This window comes from Miniopterus schreibersii (assembly GCF_964146895.1).
Source record: "Miniopterus schreibersii genome assembly, chromosome: 19".
Taxonomy (NCBI): Eukaryota; Metazoa; Chordata; class Mammalia; order Chiroptera; family Miniopteridae; genus Miniopterus; species Miniopterus schreibersii.
Genome location: NC_138119.1, coordinates 16,679,472 through 16,698,027, shown reverse-complemented (window position 1 = coordinate 16,698,027; position 18,556 = coordinate 16,679,472). Strand labels below are relative to the sequence as shown.

Below are 18,556 nucleotides of genomic sequence, written 5' to 3'. Positions count from 1 at the left end.
AAGGGCATGTGGGCACAACTTAATAGCAGGCCCTGGGCCTCAACCCATGCCTTTGTAAGGAAGGGAGCTGTGTGCACACCTAGAGGTAATGGGGGATGAGACCAGCAGAAGCAAGGTCTCTAAAAGGTCACCTCCCATTGGACCACAGGGGGATGGGAGAGTGGAGCCCGGGAGTGGGGACAACCAGGAGCCCCTGAGAAGAGCTGATATGCTTTAATCTGGTCGTAAGTTTCTCCCCTTTTGAAGAGACACTTTCTTCCTGTTGAGGCTGGGAAAGGTCATTCATTTAATGGAAATTTATGTCCCGGAAAAGTTGGTAGACCTCCTAAAAAGTGCATTTGCCCCTGTTATAACATTCTTATTTTGTCCCAACAATTCAGAGGATGAAGTAAATTTAAATGTTTTCTTTTAAATAGAAAATGAAAACCTCTTTAGCATTGAAAGAAGGGTGTGTCTGTGTGTGTGTGTCTGTGTGTGTGTGTCTGTGTGTGTGTGGCAGGGACAACAAGAGTAGTGTCCGTGGCTGAGTTTGTTGAGACACCAGGGTTTGGAGTCAGGAATCCTTGGATTTAAAACCTGACCCCTGTGTCCATGAGGTGTGTGGAGCCCAGCCCAGCTGCCTTCTGACGCTCAGTTTCCTCATTAGGATGATAACAGCAGTAGTCACCTCGTAAGGGTATTGTAAGGGTTAAATGACATAATATGAAGTATCTAGAAATGATAGTTATTGTTACTTGTCTGCTACTTGCATTCCGGGAGGACAGATTTTGTGGGTGAAAACTCTAAAAAAAGAAGACCATTCTGCCATGTGGGAAGGCTGGGTCCTGCCTGAACCCTTGAACATCAATGGAGGTGTAAAAGTAACTTAGTGGCTTCTGTTTTAAACTGGGAATTTCCAGTCCAGTTACAAGTAAGGAACAGAACATTCCTTTCTGATGTCTATAAATATGCAAAAGATAATTTGCTGGTAGAAGACTTTTTGAAGCCATGTTAAAGAGGGTTTGAAGTGGGAAAGACAGTGTAGGCTGCAGGCCCAGTTCTAGGTTTTGGCTTATTTTTAATATTCTTTGGAAAGGTTAGGAAGCAGCCAGCTTAGAGATGAAAGAATGCGCTTTTGACTAATGCAGACTTTTCTTATTTAGGTCCAGGGAACTTCAGATTTAAGTAAGTTACTGATTATCCAAGAATCTGAGTCTGGCGAAAACACCACTAGTTCCAAGGTCATAGGTAAGGGGTATCCCCTTAGTGGTAGGAAAACCATTGGGAAGGAATTTTGATAAATGTAAAATTAAGTTGATTTGAGGGCCTTGTGTGGGTTTATCATCAACCCCCATTCTTGGGCCCACCCTGACTGCCGCATTGTTTCTGGGAGGTCACATATCAGAGACTTCTAGACGCTGAAATCCAGGTGGCTCCTTCTGCTCTCTGACTTTCCCTCCATACCCTTGTTGGGTCGGGGGAGCAGCTTCTGTTTTACCCTGTTCCTGCCCTGGTAGGCTGGAGCCACATAGCACCACTGGGGAAGAGTAGGAATGGGAGGGCCAGATTTGCACAGTGGGCCCAGGTGTGGGGAGCTGGTTTGCTCCCAGCAACCCAAGGGGAATACGGAACCCGACCCATCCTCACTGGGTATTCCAAACCACGGTCATGGCCACAACTCAGATGACGTGCTTTGAGGTGTGCTTCCACAGTCACCAAGTACTTAGAGTCACTGGATGTACATTAGCACCCAGTTGCATGTATCACAGGGCTAAGCAGTATACAAAGGAGACTGGATAGGAAGCCCTTGCTCTAGAGAAAATGCATTCAAGATCTTCCATTCAATGCTCAGCGTCCCTGCCTTATGGAGCCCCCTTGTCACTATTACTTCATCTGCCCCAGCTTAAAGGAGTCCTCCTGATTTACTTCTCTAATTAGCACCATCCCCAGTGTTTAAAATTTGTGTGACCTGCTAGTTTAGACATAATGCAACTCTTAGTGAATTGCTAATTGGGGGGTGGGCGGTATACATGACTTCAAATTGGGTGCCTAACGCGACACTTTATTCATGGTTTGCATCTCATTGTTTCTCATTTGCATAATTCTTGTAAAATGCAACCCCACTGTGTGTTGCTCACTGTGCGGAGTGAGTGAGCCAAACAAGGCGTCTACCCTTGTGGGGAGGAGAGACAGACATTCAATATGTAATCTCACTTATCCCCTAGAAGCAAGTTCAACTCAGACATTCTTAGGGCTCACTTTCCAAGCTCTGTTCAGGGGTTATATGCAGCATCTGATTTTGGGAAGCTCCCTCTGCTCCTGGGCCTCCTGTCCGAGCTGGCTGACACTGAGATGACCATTACGGCAGCCTTTACGGTCCCTTTGCATCTGCCACTCTGCCTCTCCACAGTACTCATGGGCACAGCAGTGTATGGCAAGCCTTGGGATACCCTGAGGGCTGTTGAGTCAGAGATCCTAAGTGGAAGTAGGGCACAGGTCCCTACTCTTCCTGGACCTGTAGGCCTCTCTCCTTCCTTGAATGATTCTAGGGACACTGAGGGAAATATATCACTCTGTATTCCCCAATGAGTTGGGGACAGAAGTGACATATGGTAGGCCCATGGACTGGATCCAGCCTGTACACTGGATTTCACCCATATACATGCTTTCTTTTACAATTTAAAAATTAGTTGCCAAGTATAAGCATCCAGAAATTTCACATTAAAAAAAAAAAAATCCAGATTTTGAGCTTTTCTTGAAGAAAAAAAAAATCAGAACATCTGCCGTCACTCACTCCTCAATCCTGTACGTAGCAACAGTCAGACAGAGCTGAGTACTAGCTGGCTCCTATTGGGGAAGCAGATGCTGTCCAGTTTGCCACAGTCTACACTGCTCCCTCTTGTCTTATATCTAGCTCACTTTAATCATGTGTGTGACCTGCCTGCTGTCATTTGAGTTTCTCAGTCCTGTATTGGACATCGGGAGCCTATTAACAAACCTCCCTGCGGGAAGAAAGTTAAGAGCCCATTTAAAAGGAAGGGAAAGGGAAACCTATGGGGAGAAAGCAAATTGATATTGCAAAATATTCTTCTGCTACTTTTATTCTTAAATTCCTAATTTGGTTTTTGTGTTTGATGCATGTGTTTGAATAGACCCAGCCAGCAGTGGTCCTCAAGTGGCCAGCAGAGAGCACCACTGGAAGCGAAAAGATGAGGTAAGAAACTCGGCGCTTGGGTCAGAGCTTCCTTACTGTGCATATGAAACCATGCAGCTGAAATACACTGTGAAGTCAAACAGCCAAATGTGGGTGCTGAAAAAAGAGACTCTTAGCGAAAGCTCATTGATCTGGAAAAATCAGGATCAAGCTCACCTGAGTTACTTAAAAATTAAAATTATAGAATATTTTTGAAAGATGCCATTTTGCTCCCCTTCCCCCACTTTCCACCTTCCTTCTTCCCTTCCTTTGATGTTTAGTTCAAAAGTAGAGATCTCTGGGATTGGGGTAGGGAAGGTCACTAACATCTAAGCATTGATGCTCCCCCCTTTGGGGTCTGCATTTTCCATGGATGTCTGGGTGCTGTGCTGGGGGCACATGGGGCCACAGGCTGGTCATGGGCACCTTCCTAGCGTATCAGTTTCACTTGATATTTTAAAGGAAAAAGTTAACTCATTTCACTATTAGGTTATATGAAAACACATATTCTGGAGTAGGATGACAAATTTGCATGGATTTTTAAGATAAATTAAGAGACCTCAAAACATTTTATTAGGGAGCCACTTAGGTTTGGCCCCAACTTTCCTACTTTCCTCAGCAATCAGGGCTAGTTTAGAAAAGTTTAAGACGTGCTGGAAGCCATGCCTAGAGTTGGGGAGGGAGAGGGCTGATCACATTGGGCCAGGACAGAGGCCCATCTAGTGGCTGGGGGGGGGTAGCCTGCAGATACATTACTCAAGGGGTCTCTGTTGGGCGCTCTAACAGAGCTCAGTTGGGCCCCAGCCCACTGCTGAGTGAAAAAGGCAGCTCTGACAAGAGCAATAGGGCACTTGGAAAATGCAAAGTCGGCCAGATAGCAGTAATGGTGTCAAGAATGGGCTTCCGGGGTCTTCAGCCCTCTCCCTCCCCCAGATGCCAAGTCACCCCAAATAAACATGCCCTCTAAATATGGTGAGCCTGTGTAAGTGCAGCTTCAAGCCCACCATACCCCTGACCAGACAGCCACCCTAAGGCCCTTCTAATAGACATTCTGGTCCTGCCATTGTCATTTCTGACAACCCAGGTGGTTTGTAGTGTGTTTTGTTTGGGGACAGAAAGTTGCATTGACCAAACTTATGGTTAATGAGCCTTTTAAACAAAGCAACATAGTTCTTTTTAGTCACTTTCTCCTCTTTCTTATAGAAACCCTATTTCACAAATGAGAAACCTAATTAGGAGTCAGGTAATTGGGTTCGTCATTGGTCACTGTTTTGTTCCAGTCCCCATTATTTAAAAACATTCTCATTCTGATTTAAGAAAAAAGTTTCCAGTTACCCTGTAATCAGTCACAAAGTTAATTGGAATTCAATTCTCCTAGCATTTCTCTTTTCCTTGAGAGAGAGACTACTCTAATTGAATTAATGTAGTATCTTTTTATAAGCTGACGTTGGACGGTATAGAGATGCACACGCCTTTACTGACAATGTATCACTCAAAGTCCTTAAAATGTAAGATCTTTTAGAGGGAATGTTCCAGATAATAAAATGGAAACTTTTCATAAGTTTTCTGGCATATTTAAGTTCATTAGGTTTTTTTCTGAAATGCACAGTGTAATATTTTACTTTTGACTTTCTTTTATAGTTGGACACTGGATCTCATTATAGAAAAGGACATTAATGGCACTAACCCGATATGTGAAGTCAGGTTAAAGACGGAGCCAATATCCTGGCTCAAGTGCGGAAGGATTATCTGACGAGAAGTTGATAAAACAATGTACTGCTGCATTTATTTTATAAGCAATTGATTGGTTGTTGCAAAAGCTCCAGTTTTAAGTAGTTGCATTATACCTGAGCTGTTCAAAAATTCTCCAGGGTAAGATGATCTCAGAACTCATGGCCTACCAATGGAACCCTGCTCCAGGGGAGAGCAAGTCATAGTAAAATACAAGTTATTAAAAGCATTGTACAATATACTACCATCTAAAGCACAGAATCCATAACTGTGATTTGTGATATTGCTATAATTAGTGCTCCCCTAACGTTTTCCAGAGTAAAGTGATTCCCCCCTCCCCAATTTAGTGACTATTGATAACTGGATGTGTGTTCCATAATCTTACTTACTGAAAGCAAAGTTGAGAAGTTAACAATCTTACATTGCATAGTACTGTTTGATACGATTTTCATTTTGTTTTTAAAAGTCAAATAAAGTTGAGTTTGTGGTCTGTTTATTAGATTTCATTGTTCCTTTTCATTTCAACAAAACTTTGAAAGAATGCAAGCCTCTGGACTCTAGGGAAAACCATGATAGAAGGAAACACAAGAGAAAGAGTCAAGCCTCACTATTTCTGAAGAGCCTTCTGGACACCTAGCATGTAGGTCAGCCTTTCTAAGAGTGGCTGTGGAGTGCCCCTGTGTCAGGAGGTATCATGTGAGGCTGCCCATTACAGAAACCCCAAATGGCTTCATTTTTCTGGTGTAATCAGATGCCTGGATATAGGCAGAAGAGGACTGGTGCCATGGCTTGAGGCATCATCACGGACCCAGGCTCCTTGTAGCCTCCCCCTCCTCCATCCTTGGCTGCTTTGCCTCTCAGGATAGCAAACCTTCACCAGTCACTCTGGGCATCCCACCGGCGTTTCAGCTGGACAAGGAGCTTTCTCTTTTACGAGGCTTTGCCTTTAGTCAGGAAGGGGCCCCACCCAGGGAAGCACTGTCACATGCCCACACCTATCATCTTAAGTGAACTTTAGCTGGCACCTTACCTTGTCAACCCTAATACAATCTGAGTGTTTGTAGTAAAGACCAGGAATGGGTATTGGGTGCAGTGTCTGCTGTACTCGGCATCGATCACCTGGGTTGTTACAAATGAAAAACTTCTGGCCACCTGTAGAACCAGTGTCTGGGGTGGGCCCTGGGCTCTGCATTTTAACACATTCCTCATGCAATTTAATGCATTTTGAAGCTTGAGATCTGCAGTACAGGGAATAAATTAGCAGAAAGCAGATGTCTGCCCTCCAGTCTCACTTTGAAAGCACATCACCATGTATTTGAAAGAGCTGTAGGACAAAACTCCACGCCTATCCATCCTGTGCTTATTCTTTGAAGTCACATGGGCTGTCTCAGATTCCTTACGCTTCTCTCATAGCCACCATGGTCACACATTCACTTTCAATTAATAAATCTTTGGATGCATAATGCAGTTTATTCTGTTCTTCCTATGAAAATTGAGCGCAACAGTTCTCGATAAGGGAACTCTACTCTCCATGCCCAAGCGTGTTAAAAATATGCTAAGGATCACTTCTACGTGGAAATACACACTCATTATGTAGTATTTTATAATTGGAAAGGAATTCGTTCAGTCTCATGGATTCATGGCTGCTTAGTAGAGCCAGAACTCAATTTGATGGTACAGGAACCCCTTTAATTTGAGCTTTTAAAGGATTTTTATATTGACGTCATCTTTCTGGGTAGAGTAGATATAGCCAAACAAAACAGTTTAAGCTATGGTGCCTGAGCGAGTGATGAGAGGGGCAGTAAGTTTACTGGGGGAAAAGGTGATGAATTAGATTTCAATTTTGCAAACTCAGTGGTAAATGTTCCATCAGCCAGTAAAGACTCAAGTTTGAATAATTAATGTTGGAGGGTTAGACTTTGAACTGTCACTACACTCTCCATGAGACGACTGAAGGTGGCAAACAGCCAATGGCAGAGAGCAGTGAGGAACTTAATAGGAAGGTTACAAGAGATGGAGGGGCCAGGTGTTAGTCAGAAGAGATGCTTTCAGAGGACCAGACAGTATTAGTTCTTTGAGGGTAGAATATATTGTGACTTGGAGAAGAGATGAGAGCAGGATGCCAGCCCTTGTAGGTCTCCTTCCGATTAGCAGTCGCCAGGATATTGTGAAAACTTGGACTTTTTTTACCCTCATTCTCAACCTTCTTAGTGTCACCCACCTTTTTAAGGAAACTAAAAGGCCTAACAACTTCTCTGACATATGGCACCAGGGACCGTATTTTACTAAAAAATATAGAGGGCTACACACGAGACTGTACCAGGTGTGCGACAGACACTTCTTTCCAAACCTAGGGCTTTTTAGCACAGCGCAAGTCCACGACACCATGAGTTGGGAGTAATTAGTACTCTTTCCAGAAAAGAATACCTACGTGCACCATGATCCTCAAGATTCGTATTCTTAAGCTCAGCAATCCCATTAAGGCATTAGGAGAGCTTGTTACATCAGGGGTCACAAACTCAAGGGACTATAGGACCCAGGCAAGTACCACGAAGGAGCAAAGCTGGCCAGGTGCTGTGATGAAGTCATAGGTCAGCTGCACCTCCATGTTCATTATTAAACATTTTATGTATCTGCCTTTGGACAGAAGTACCAATGCCAGTCCCAGCGAGGAAACCTCTGCCCACAGGACACGGGTCTCACCAAGTATTTCAAAACGTGACAACAGAATTCTCTGATCCAGTTTTAACAAAGGATTTATTTGCTAGATCCCCAAAAAGCAAAATTCATAAAGTACTGCCCCACCCCCAGCAAGAATCGTTCTATAAATAAACATTTTCAGTCATCCTCTCCTCACTTCCAAAGGCAAGCCAAGCCCCTTGTGTCCCCAGGTCAGAGAGGCTGACACAGAAATACCTGCTGTGAAAGGCAGGTGGCACTGTCGTTCTCACCTCAGCTACCCCTCAGTAGCTTCCCTTTTTTGATAGAAATTTATTGAAAAAAAAAAAATTTAAAAATATATCTTTATTGATTTCAGAGAGAGGAAAGGAGAGGGACAGAGATAGAAACATCAATGATGAGAGGGTCACTGATCGCCTGCCTTCTGCATGCCCCCGACTGGGGGTCAGGCCCGCAACCCGGGCATGTGCCCCGACTGGGAATCGAACCCCGATCACCTGGATTCTAGGTTGACACACTACTGCTGAACCACGCCCGGCCAGGCTTGAAAAAATTTCTTAGCAAAATATTTAAAGATCCCACCCCCTGCTCATCCCACTTCAGTTATTTACTAGAAAAGTACAGAATTGAAAAGTTTTTTCCCTTAGCTGTGATCAAAACACTGAGGATTGAAGAATATTCTGTTACTTTAACTTCTAGGGTTACATACTTAGAGATCAACAGAGGAAATTGAACCTCAAGTTCTACTGCTCCCCAAAATGTGTAATGGAAGAGAGGATTTGATGAGAACAGCTAAAAAAACTGGTGGTCATTCCAGGATGGAGCAAAGCAGTTTTTCAACCATCAGTGGGTCGCACCTTGCTCATCACAGACCCTGCAGAGATCCAATACAACGTGAGTCTCAAAGACAGACTATATTTCAGAGCCAGGCGAGTGCTGAGACATATGGACAGAACAGAAGGCCGGTGAAGGCATGAAGCAAAGAATCCCATGGAGGTTTTAGTGCCATTCTCATTTAATAAGCCACTAGTACAGCAACCTAGAGACTGTGGCTGTGATCACAGCACGACGTTCTATGGAATTGCCTCTGGCTCACTGCGGGTGAGCATCTCCCGCACCAGCAGACCTACGGCTGGGGAGTGTAGCGCAGGTATTTCTTGCCAGACGGGAGCTCTTTGGTAAAGACTCCCTTAGGGAAAAGTTTCTTGGCTTCCTCTTCAGGAATGGTTGGAAGGACCATCACGCTATCTCCAACCTGTTGAAAGACATCGAGAATGGTGAAATTCAATGTGCAAGCCTGAAGGCAAGAATGAGGCCCAGGCTCGCTGGCTCCTTCTGCTCCTGGAACATGCCAAGCTCACTCTCAGGTGAAGCTTCCTGCAGGAGGCCTCCCTTGACAGCTGTACAGAAAGCCAACCTTCCCACCTCTGGGCTCCGCTCTCGATTATTCCATTGCGCTTAGCACCACCTAATATACTGTAAAACTGGTTTACTGTCCGTCTCTACCCACTGGAATGTGAGTCCAAGAGGTCTGGAACGTTTCTGTTCACGGCCATATCTGGACTCAATGAGTGTATATTCAGTGAATGGATTCAGCACTTTAACTGATTTGCGTATCAGAAACCAAACCAAACCTGGTATTCAGGTTAGTGTATTTTAAAAATGTAGCGACAGTAAGATACTCTCAAGATATTACCTATGTCTTAAATACCGCAGAAATCCTAGAGATAAAAAGCTTAACAACAGGTGTCAGGGAATTCTGCATGGGGTTTAATGAAGCTTAAGAGAAGAAAAAATGTCATGACAGTAAGACACCAAAAAGTTTTGCAGCCAGGACTTAAGTGGCTAATCGAAGTCTTGTAAATATTTTTGCCATCAGGGAAGGTTTAAAGGTTTTAAAAAATCCTTTTACCAGGAAAGGGAATCATTTTGACCAATTTGTCTAAATAAGCTAAAATCTAGAAAGCAATATAGGGAGTTTGTGTTTTATATAACAATGTTAAAGACCTTGAACACAGCCTCTCAGCAAATTTTAAACTCAGCCACTAGGAAAAACCCTCCCAATGGACTTGCGTGCTGGAACCAGAACCCCAGGTAAGACAGAGTCCGAGGGTGGCCATTTGGACACTCCCCATGGGCCTTCCAGGCATGCTGGGGACCTGCCCTTTTAGCATCTTTACCTTCCAGTCAACCGGGGTGGCAACCCTCTTTTCCGCTGTCAGCTGGAGGGAGATAACTACTCTGAGAATCTCATCGAAGTTCCTGCCAGTGGTCGCTGGGTAGAGGATGGACAGCTTCAGTTTCTTATCAGGGCCAAAAACAAACACCTGCAAGGCCCAGAAACACAAACAGGACGAGTTCTTTCAGTGTTTTTGATATTCAGTCCTCTTGGAATGAATGCTCCCCTATCATTAAAAATGTTCAAGGGTATAAAACCCAAACAAAAAAATCCCCAGACATCTAGAATGACACACCAAGCTTCCTCCGGGGGGCTGGGATCTAGACACTTTTCTTCTCTGTCATTTTTCTTTAAAAATTTTTTTAAAAACTTTTTAGTTATAATGACATACAGTATTATATTAGTTTCAGGTATACATCAGTGTTCATGATATTTTTCTACCCTTAGAAGGGAATTCTATTTGGTTCTGGCTGCCCCAGTAAGACAAACTGAATCTAGGAAAGGGCTCAGGAAGGTACTATGTTAAGTAGGGATGATTATAAAAAAATAATACCAATGGGAGTGGATACTGGTCCTCGCATAGTTGTACTTTTTGCAGATGAGGGGCTAAGTTTGTTCTCCAGTGGGTCTGTACAGAACAAGAATTTAAACCAGACCCGTCTTAGGAAGAAGGACATGGCCCATCACTTTAAAGAGAAGGCTATCAGGAGAGCTATAGAAAAGATTACTCAATTCTAGGTACTTTATTACTCAATCCTACTTACTTTATGTAGGTATCCCAAAAGCTGTGAATTAACCAGTTTAAAAATGTAGCTGAAAATTTAGCATGAACGTTACACATAATCAGTGAGATTGCCACCCATACAGTTATTTCCTAGAGAAATATATAGCTATTAATATATATTCTCCTATTGCCTCTAGCTGCTCCAAGCATTTACTGGGATAGCCCGGCCAGTCATGATGACTACAGAAGGGACTTGGACAACCCACCACGCGCGCCGTCACAGGCATGCCCTTCTCGTCCTTCTCGGCCGGGTCCAGCATGCCCAGCAGCACGGCGAGGTCCCGATGCCTGTCATCGATGATGGGAAAAGGTAACTTTTCTGTGGGCTCCTCACAGTTGTAAGCATTGATATCCTAAAACGCAGGCGAAAGAGGAAAGAGAAATCTAAGCCAGGCACGTCCTCGGAATTCAATCTGCTAACAGCCAGAATCACAGTAGGTTCTCTAAGCAATTTTAATAAGTACGCGAATGAATGAACACTGCCCATCCCAATTATTCCCTGACAGGAACGGCAGGAGGTACTGTACTTAAGTCATAAGGTTGCCTCTATTATGTGCCCCGACCGAGGATCAAACCTGAAACCTAGGTATGTGCCCTGACCAGGAATCAAACCCGAAACCTTTTGGTGTACGGGAAGGCGCTCCAACCGAATGAGCCGCTTGGCCAGGGTTAAGCAAAGACCGTTTTCATGCCCATGTCTCTTAAAATACATCTTGCTTTTACTGCTTTGGGAAAGCAGCAGTAACCTCTTTAAAAGCCAAACAGTGCAACGTCAAATCCCAATCCAAGGTACCTTTGGGTTTCCAAATATTGTAAAAACCATCAGAAATAAAGGGTCCCTTTTCTCTTCTATGCAATTCTTGAAATCTCAAGACACGCAGATTAACTGGTGTGAAATTGCCAAGTCAGTACCACATCTTTTCTTCAGGTGCATGTGAAATGCTTGACATAGGGCCTAGCACACAGCAAAAATCTCTCCAAAGTTACCCATCATTGGCTAGTAGCACATGTAACAAAGCCATTCAAATACTTTCGGGTTAAGTTTACACCACCATATTAATTGATCGTAAATCCTTTTGTTGAAAGTAGACAATTCCTTCAGTTCATTCATTCAACAAATCTAGACTGACTGCCTAGGAGGCACTGAGTAGAGTGCAGAACAGGAGGGGAGAAACAAACAAAATTAGTGACGTGCAGAGTACTTTAGATGGTGACAAGTGCTAAGGGGAAAAAATCAGAGGGGGAAAGGGAGTATGGAAGCCAAAGACAGCCTCAGAGGTGTCATTTGAGTTGGGACCTAAGAGAGATGACAGCAGGTCACAAAGATACCTGGGGAAAGAGGCTTCCAAATAGGAAGTTGGGATATATTCTGAAGGCACAGCAGACAAGTTTGCTGATGAGTCAGACATGTGATGTGAAAAAACCAGAGGAGTTAAAGATAATTCTTGGATTTGGGGCCTCGGCAACTATAAAAATGCAGTTACCATTAGCTGAGATGAGTAAGACCCCAGGATTGAGAACAGAATCTGTTTCAGACATTAGGTTTGAGATGATGGGACATCTGGGGAGATGCTGAGTAGGCAGTGGCTGTATCTGGAAGCCAGGAGAGTGAGGCCTAGAGATGAAAATATGGGAATCAGCATGTAGAGGTGAGTGGACGAACTCACCAAGGGAAAGGGTGTAGATAGAAGAGGTCCAAGAAACAAGCCCAGGGCAACTCCACCATAAATTAGGAGTTGGGAGATGATGAAGCTCAGTCTGAGCCTGAGAAGGGCCAGCTAGAGATGTGGTGTCCTGGAGGCCAACAGAGGAAAATATTTGGTATGGACAGTGATCCACTGGGCTGTATGCTGCTGATAGGCTAAGAAAGATGAGGGCTGAGAACTGGCCCTCGGATTGAGCAAGGTGCAGGTCCTTGTGCAATCCAAGGCAGATTTTCAAATGATCAGTCGAGTCTGAACCTGAGGTTTACTTACAGCTTCATCTCTAAAAGACCAAGCTATAATTTATAACTTGATTTATAACCTCAAAGCACACGCCCATGGATACGTTACCTTGCTCCAGGCAAGATGGTCTTCAACACTGTCTATTGAAAGGGCAATCAGCTTAACATTCCTCTTGGCAAATTCTGGTGCCAGCTTTGCAGCTCTGCCAAGCTCGGTAGTACACACGGGGGTAAAGTCCCGAGGGTGGGAGAACAGAATGCCCCATCTGCAGTGAATAAAGGCCACAACCGAATGACGAGGTTATCACCAACAGCATGTAGAATGAGAAGTCACAAATTGGAGGTAAAAAATGACATTCTTTTTTTAAATGAACGCTTATAGAGATAATTACTTTTAAACTTTACTGTTGAGAAATGCTTTTTAATCTCCTTACCTCCAGAAAAGCCAACGTTTAAAGCCCAGTTCAATCAAAGATATGACATTCAAGATGACAAATATCTTAGAAGACTAATTTAAGAGTGCTGCTTCTTTTAATAACTATGGAGCCACCCTGACTCCTTTCCAGCTAATAAAATCTGTGCTATTCAAACCAAGTAGTTTAGTGAAATAACTTTTTTTCTTCTTACCCTCTTCTATATTTTTTTCCTAAGCACACAGACCCTGACATTCAGCTCCAAAAATGGGTGTCCCCATAGGCCCTGAATCCAAACAAATGCCTGATTGCAATAATAAACAGATTATGTAATCTAAAATAAATAGGCTTGTATCCTCTATTTATATGTAAAATTAAAGTTGACACGTGTTTCTTTGAAGTGAATGAATATGAAATCTTTCATGAAACTGCTTTACCGATCTAACCTGTCAAACAGGACACCCAATATTTGCACCTTGACAAAACAGCACTTTCAGAGTTTTACTGTATTTTCATTTGTGGTTTCTTTTTCTTCTTGCTTCAAAGCAAGTAGGTAGAAAACTGATAAGCTACAATGGAGATTTCTAGAACTACAGATTTTTAGGTAAATATTATTAGCTAAATCATCATTGCCGGAAGTTAAACTTGCAGAGATTTTAAGCACATTTCAAGCTGAGCCACCAAGAACCTTTGGAGTACCAGTTCCTTCTCCTTGGAGACGGAAACTACTCTCTCTACAGGAAAGGGAAATTTAACCTTCAGTTTCCCACACTCCCAGGGCCTTACAACATTAAAGCAGGACCCTAACCTAGATTGAATCTAGCGTGGGTGCCAAGCTGGCCTCTCCAAGTCTGCCCAGTTTCCTGAAGCACAAAGAACAGAGAGGAGACAAGGGGTACCCCCTTCCAACTTACATCTGTCACTCAACTCCAAGGCTTCAGGAAAGGAAAAGACCTTCTTACAAAAAGGATGGAGGGCCCTATGGAAAGACTGGGAAGAAAGAGGTAAGATTTTTAACGCTGTGGAGGTGTGTGGTATGTTTACTTTTTTATAAAGGGCTGTAAGAGGGACATTTTTGTAATAAATAATCTAGCTCTGAGTAAAATCTAGGCCTTAGACTCTATGTGAAAGGATGTTTAGGGATCAGAAGAGACTTCTGAGAAGAAATGGAACTGGCATCTCTTCTTGTTAAAGGGGTGGTCAATTGGGAAAGTCGGGCATTTTCCTTCCATTTCCAGTAAAGAGACTGTTTCGCTGAATCACGCTAAGGAACTTGTTTTAAGCAACTTCACACCCTCTCCTTCCTGAGAAGCCAAACTCCAGTTTACCGCTCAGCTGAGAATAGGAATAAACTCTGAGATGTCTAACTGTGGATTGCTTTCCCCTCTCTCTGAGTCTCCCTACTGCTGCTCTTGAGAGTAAGTCAATTACATGATCCCATTTCCTTCCTTCCTCATTTTCAAAAGACAATAGGTTTCCCCGTTTAAGGGAACAGTCCCTACTCACTAACACCCAGAAAACCCCAGGAAAAAACATTGTGTTTTGTTTGTTGAAAATGTACTGTGAAGAAGCTGCTTCTACCAGATAGGTAAAGAAACAGTGATTAAGGCTCAATAAACTCACGAAATGCAGCCCCCAACCCCCTTAGTTGTGTCCAATTGCCAGGGGTGGGGTAGATGCCAGTGAAATTTAATTTTTTTTTTCTCCCTCCCCTAAAAAAAAATCTGAATCAAAAATTAACAGTCTGAATTCAGATCGCATACAGAATGAAGTTTGGAAAATATTCTATTAGGCAAAAATCCATGTATTAGAACGGCATATAGGGCTCAAATGTCTTTTGGGGGTGGGGCAAATTTGTATAGCCATTAAAAAAAAAATTATTGATTTTAGAGAGAGAGGAAGGGAGATGGAGAGCAAGAGAGAGGCATCGATGTGAGAAACATCGATCAGTTGCCTCCCATATGCACCCTGACCGGCGATTGAACCTGGCCATGTGCCCTGACTGGCAATCAAACCGGTGATGCTCAACCAATTGAGCCACACCTTCCAGGGCTTGTATAACCTTTTATAGATGTGGGTTTTTTTTCATCTTCCCACTGGTGGTTCCCTGAGATGGTACCACTTTTAATCAAATCAAGAGCGATCCAGAGGCCAATACACTATGAAAACAACAACAACAACAACAGCAAAAACTAAGAAAGTAGAGTTAGCTGAAATAGTGACAGCATTTACCATTATTGCTACAGTAATTATGCTTTATGTTAATATTTCTCTTTAACCCATACAGCCTAAGAGTTCTGGTAAGATTCTTATGTTTTATGGGGGTGAGGATCTGGTAGGATTCTTACGTTTTATGAGGGCTGTGGGTGGAAATGGGAAGGAACATACTCTGAAAAATCCCATGGAGGTTTGGAGAAATACTAATACCTACATTGCAAGTATGAGACTGGCCTTGGTCTGTATTTCTGAAGCCTTTTCCTGCCTTCAGGGTCTGAACAGTCCATTTCTCGTTCTTTTTCCAGCCGAGTCCTCTCTTCCACAACGTTAGCTTTCCCCTTAACGAGGGACTGGAAATGGACTGAAGGGGTTAGGTAGGCCTTGGGTATAGAATCTCTCCCAGGGTCTCTGGACAGGCCTGTCCAATCGTTGATTAATCTCATAAACTCCCTTCTCTCTGTCTATACATACAGACACCTGGACACCACATAGAAAAGAACTGAAACCTGGGAGGCACTGTTGAGCCTTAGACGACCACAGCGGAGTGGGGCCGCTGAACTCCAGAACAATCGTGTAACTAGGCTCAGCTGGGAGGTTTCCGATTGAAACTAGGCAACTTCAAGTTTGCAGATTCAGGAGCTCTAAAAGCAGGGTGGGCAATTTGCTCCTAGTCATAATGGTATGGGTGCCAGGCCAGATACCGGGTCAGTAATTTGTATCTCACCAGCACGGCGGCGGGGGAGGGGCGCACCGCCGGGAAACAAAGGGTCCCCGAGAGCAGAGGGACACGTGTCGCGGCAAGAACAGGTCACTGCCACTGGGCAGCCCAGAAAGCCCTTCCCTCCAAGTGTGGCGAGTTCTGGAATGAAGGACACACCTACATACAGAGCGTTCTCGGTTCCTCCCAAAGCCCTTTTCAAATCTTATCTTGGTCACTAAAGGAGGCTCCGGCCAAAGAGCCTTCCGGCCCCTTATCTGGCAGCCGGTGGTTTTAAATTTTACATTTTGTGCCGAGAAGCCCGCAAATAACCAGGCAGCAAGCAGAACCCTTCAGCCAGCAGCAGTGTCCCCGGACTCTGGCCTTAGACACCCACCTTCCCCAGGCAGCAAGTTCCAGAACGGAGGGGGGCAGGGGGGCAGGGGGGCAGGGGGCACGACCCCGGGCGCGAGTCCCGGGAGGTGACCGCCGAGGCCTCCGGCTCTGCTCCCACCGGGCCTCGGCTGGACCGCGCCACTTGCGCAGTTCACCAAAGCGAGTTGCACGGACAGCCAACCCGCTCCGCGCGGACCCCCGGCTCCCGGGGCCCCCGATTCCTCCCCCCTCCCCCTCCCCCTCCCCCTCCCGGCCGGCCGCGCCGAGCCCCGCGCGCGAGGAGATCCAGCGGCCGCCGCGGGGCAGCGCGCACAGGCGGAGGCACGTGCAGGAACCGCCGCGGGCGGCGGGCGGCGGGAGGACGAAGGGAGAAGGAACCGGGAAGGCACCTTCGGGTCCGAGCGTAACCCGAGGCCGGAGCAGGGCGACGAGGTGGCCACTTACGAGTCTCCCAGGTAGTCGTGGAAACGGATGCGGCCGACGGTAGTATTGGCCTCGAAATTGGGAGCCTCGTCCCCGAGAAGGAGACCTCCGGGCATGGCGGCGGCGGTGACGCGGGAGGATGAGAAGGCGCAGCGGCGACACGCACCAGCCGGCGGGTGCAGGAGAAGGAGGTGCTAGTGCGGCATCGGCGGGCCCGGGGGGCGGAGGGGGCGGCGCCTGGAGGGCGGAGGGGCGGGGCCGGGCTTCGGCGGGGTGGGCGGGGCCGCAGCCGGCGCGGGCGGCAGCGAGGGGCGGGGCCAGGACGGGACGCCCGGGCGCACGGGAGCCCCGCGCGTGTCTGCCCGCCCCGGCGCCCGTGGGCGCTAGTGTGCGCGTCCCCTTCGGTGAGGTGGCCCCGTGCAGGCTCGGGAGCGCGCAGGGTTTCACCCAGCAGTGCGTGCGCGCTTTGGCGGTGAAAGAAAGCGCAACGCAGTTGGAAAGGGCCCCCGCGCGGGGAGCCCCGGGGCCGTGGAATCCGCGCGCCGCCTCCTGCACGCCCGCCGCGCGCGACCCTCCACGGCCCAGCTGACAGAGCGAGCGCCGGGAATCCGGCCGCCGCAGCGCCAGCCACCGAGGACTGGGTCCCGTCGGAGGGTGTGGCAAGATGCGGACCTGTGGGGGACCTTATGTCAGAGGAAGTGGCTTTCTTATTGCGGCAAAAATTCTCGCACCCGCGTTAGTCAGTGCTTGGGGGAATGTGAAACTTTTTAAATTCCACTCCCCATTCCCAGAGCTCATTATGAACTATGAAATAATCAACACAGTTATTCTGAAATCTCCGTGTAAATTTTAAAACATACTTGTCGTGATCTTCTGTGTGCAAGTCAGCTCTGCCTCCCAAGGAGATGGGAAGTTTAGATTCATGAATTTGTTTTCTATGTGCCAAGCGCGACTTAGACAAGATGACTGTTTTCTTAGAGCTGTCATTCTACTGGGGGAGACATAATTAAATGAAAATATATTAGATGGCAATGCGGCCTATTCAGAGGAATAAACTCACTGTGCTTGAGGTGACAGGGTGCTGCTTTGGATTGAATGGTCTGGTCTGGGAATGTCTCCAGGATAATGTAGGTGAACAATTCAGCACATAGTAGGTGCTCTGGAAATGGTAGCTATTATTTGAATGATGATAATTTATACAATAACTCTTGCTTTGCCAACTACCCGGCGATGCAATGGAGAGATACAGTCTCTGCTCTTACAGGGAAGGCGGCATACATGCAGTTATGGTAAACGTGCAGAGCAAATGCTGACAGGGGCCTGGTGCCAAATGGTTGGAGTTCAGAAGTGGGGAAAATTCTCAGGCTTAAGGAAGGTACATGGGAGTGTTAGAAGAAGTGACTCACTGTGATTTCAGTTTTCATCACAGTGATGTTTTCATGTGTGTGGGTACATGCTGATCCTATTTAGTCAGTTCTCCTCTGAACAATGACTTGCAGTAAGATTCTTGCTAAAATTTCTAGCCTCTCAAGGAAACTGTAAAGCTACTATAATTTGATTTCTAAACTAATTTGACTCCAAATTTTGGTTCTAAAAGTGCAATGTCTTAGCTCCTTTGTAGGGGAGAAAGAGAAGGAAAGGAGAGTAATTTGACCTTAAGGAACTATTATTAGTATTGTGCAGCTAGACTAGAAAACATAGCTATACCGCAAATATGGATAATGAATACAGGAACAGATTGCTGATCTCTGTAAACGGCATAATTATAGAACTGTCTATTGCAAATTAAGCAAGTACAATAAACTAAGAAAGAGCCTGTTAGAATTTACAGTGCCAGGGACTGCACCCCGGCAATCCTCTTGCTTTTTGCAAATTTGTCTACTTTAATCTTTGCAGCATTTTCAGTTCTTTTGAATTAGC

At 45.5% G+C, this 18,556-nt stretch overlaps 2 protein-coding genes and 1 long non-coding RNA gene across 3 annotated transcripts in view; 2 read left to right on the top strand and 1 right to left on the bottom strand.

Annotated features, from left to right (window-relative positions):
- SLC9C2 (solute carrier family 9 member C2 (putative)) overlaps nucleotides 1-5,393 on the top strand; it is a 43,409-nt gene extending 38,016 nt beyond the window's left edge. The window contains exons 23-25 of the mRNA XM_081120645.1: nucleotides 1,143-1,227; nucleotides 3,132-3,193; nucleotides 4,814-5,393. Of these exons, the coding sequence (XP_080976771.1) occupies nucleotides 1,143-1,227; nucleotides 3,132-3,193; nucleotides 4,814-4,849 (183 nt within the window). The 3' untranslated portion in view covers nucleotides 4,850-5,393. The remainder of the gene's footprint in view (nucleotides 1-1,142; nucleotides 1,228-3,131; nucleotides 3,194-4,813) is intronic.
- The window catches only part of LOC308548579, a 256,809-nt gene that overhangs the window by 130,634 nt on the left and 107,619 nt on the right, over nucleotides 1-18,556 (top strand). The window lies entirely within an intron of this gene.
- On the bottom strand, nucleotides 7,642-17,063 carry PRDX6 (peroxiredoxin 6). The gene is made up of 5 exons (XM_081120644.1): nucleotides 16,658-17,063; nucleotides 12,600-12,756; nucleotides 10,752-10,898; nucleotides 9,763-9,909; nucleotides 7,642-8,837 (listed from the first exon to the last, which is right to left on the bottom strand). Exons 1-5 carry the CDS (start codon nucleotides 16,750-16,752, stop codon nucleotides 8,709-8,711), a joined length of 675 nt encoding a protein of 224 aa, XP_080976770.1. The 5' UTR covers nucleotides 16,753-17,063; the 3' UTR covers nucleotides 7,642-8,708.

What these genes read in the sequence shown, in the direction of transcription:
- PRDX6 (XM_081120644.1), bottom strand. Translation starts at nt 16,752, where the DNA reads ATGCCCGGAGGTCTCCTTCTCGGGGACGAGGCTCCCAATTTCGAGGCC. An exon ending in ACCATCTTGCCTGGAGCAAG is followed by an intron (nt 10,899 to 12,599) that starts GTAACGTATCCA and finishes CCTGCGTTTTAG; the next exon opens with GATATCAATGCTTACAACTG. An exon ending in CCACCCCGGTTGACTGGAAG is followed by an intron (nt 8,838 to 9,762) that starts GTAAAGATGCTA and finishes GTCTTTCAACAG; the next exon opens with GTTGGAGATAGCGTGATGGT.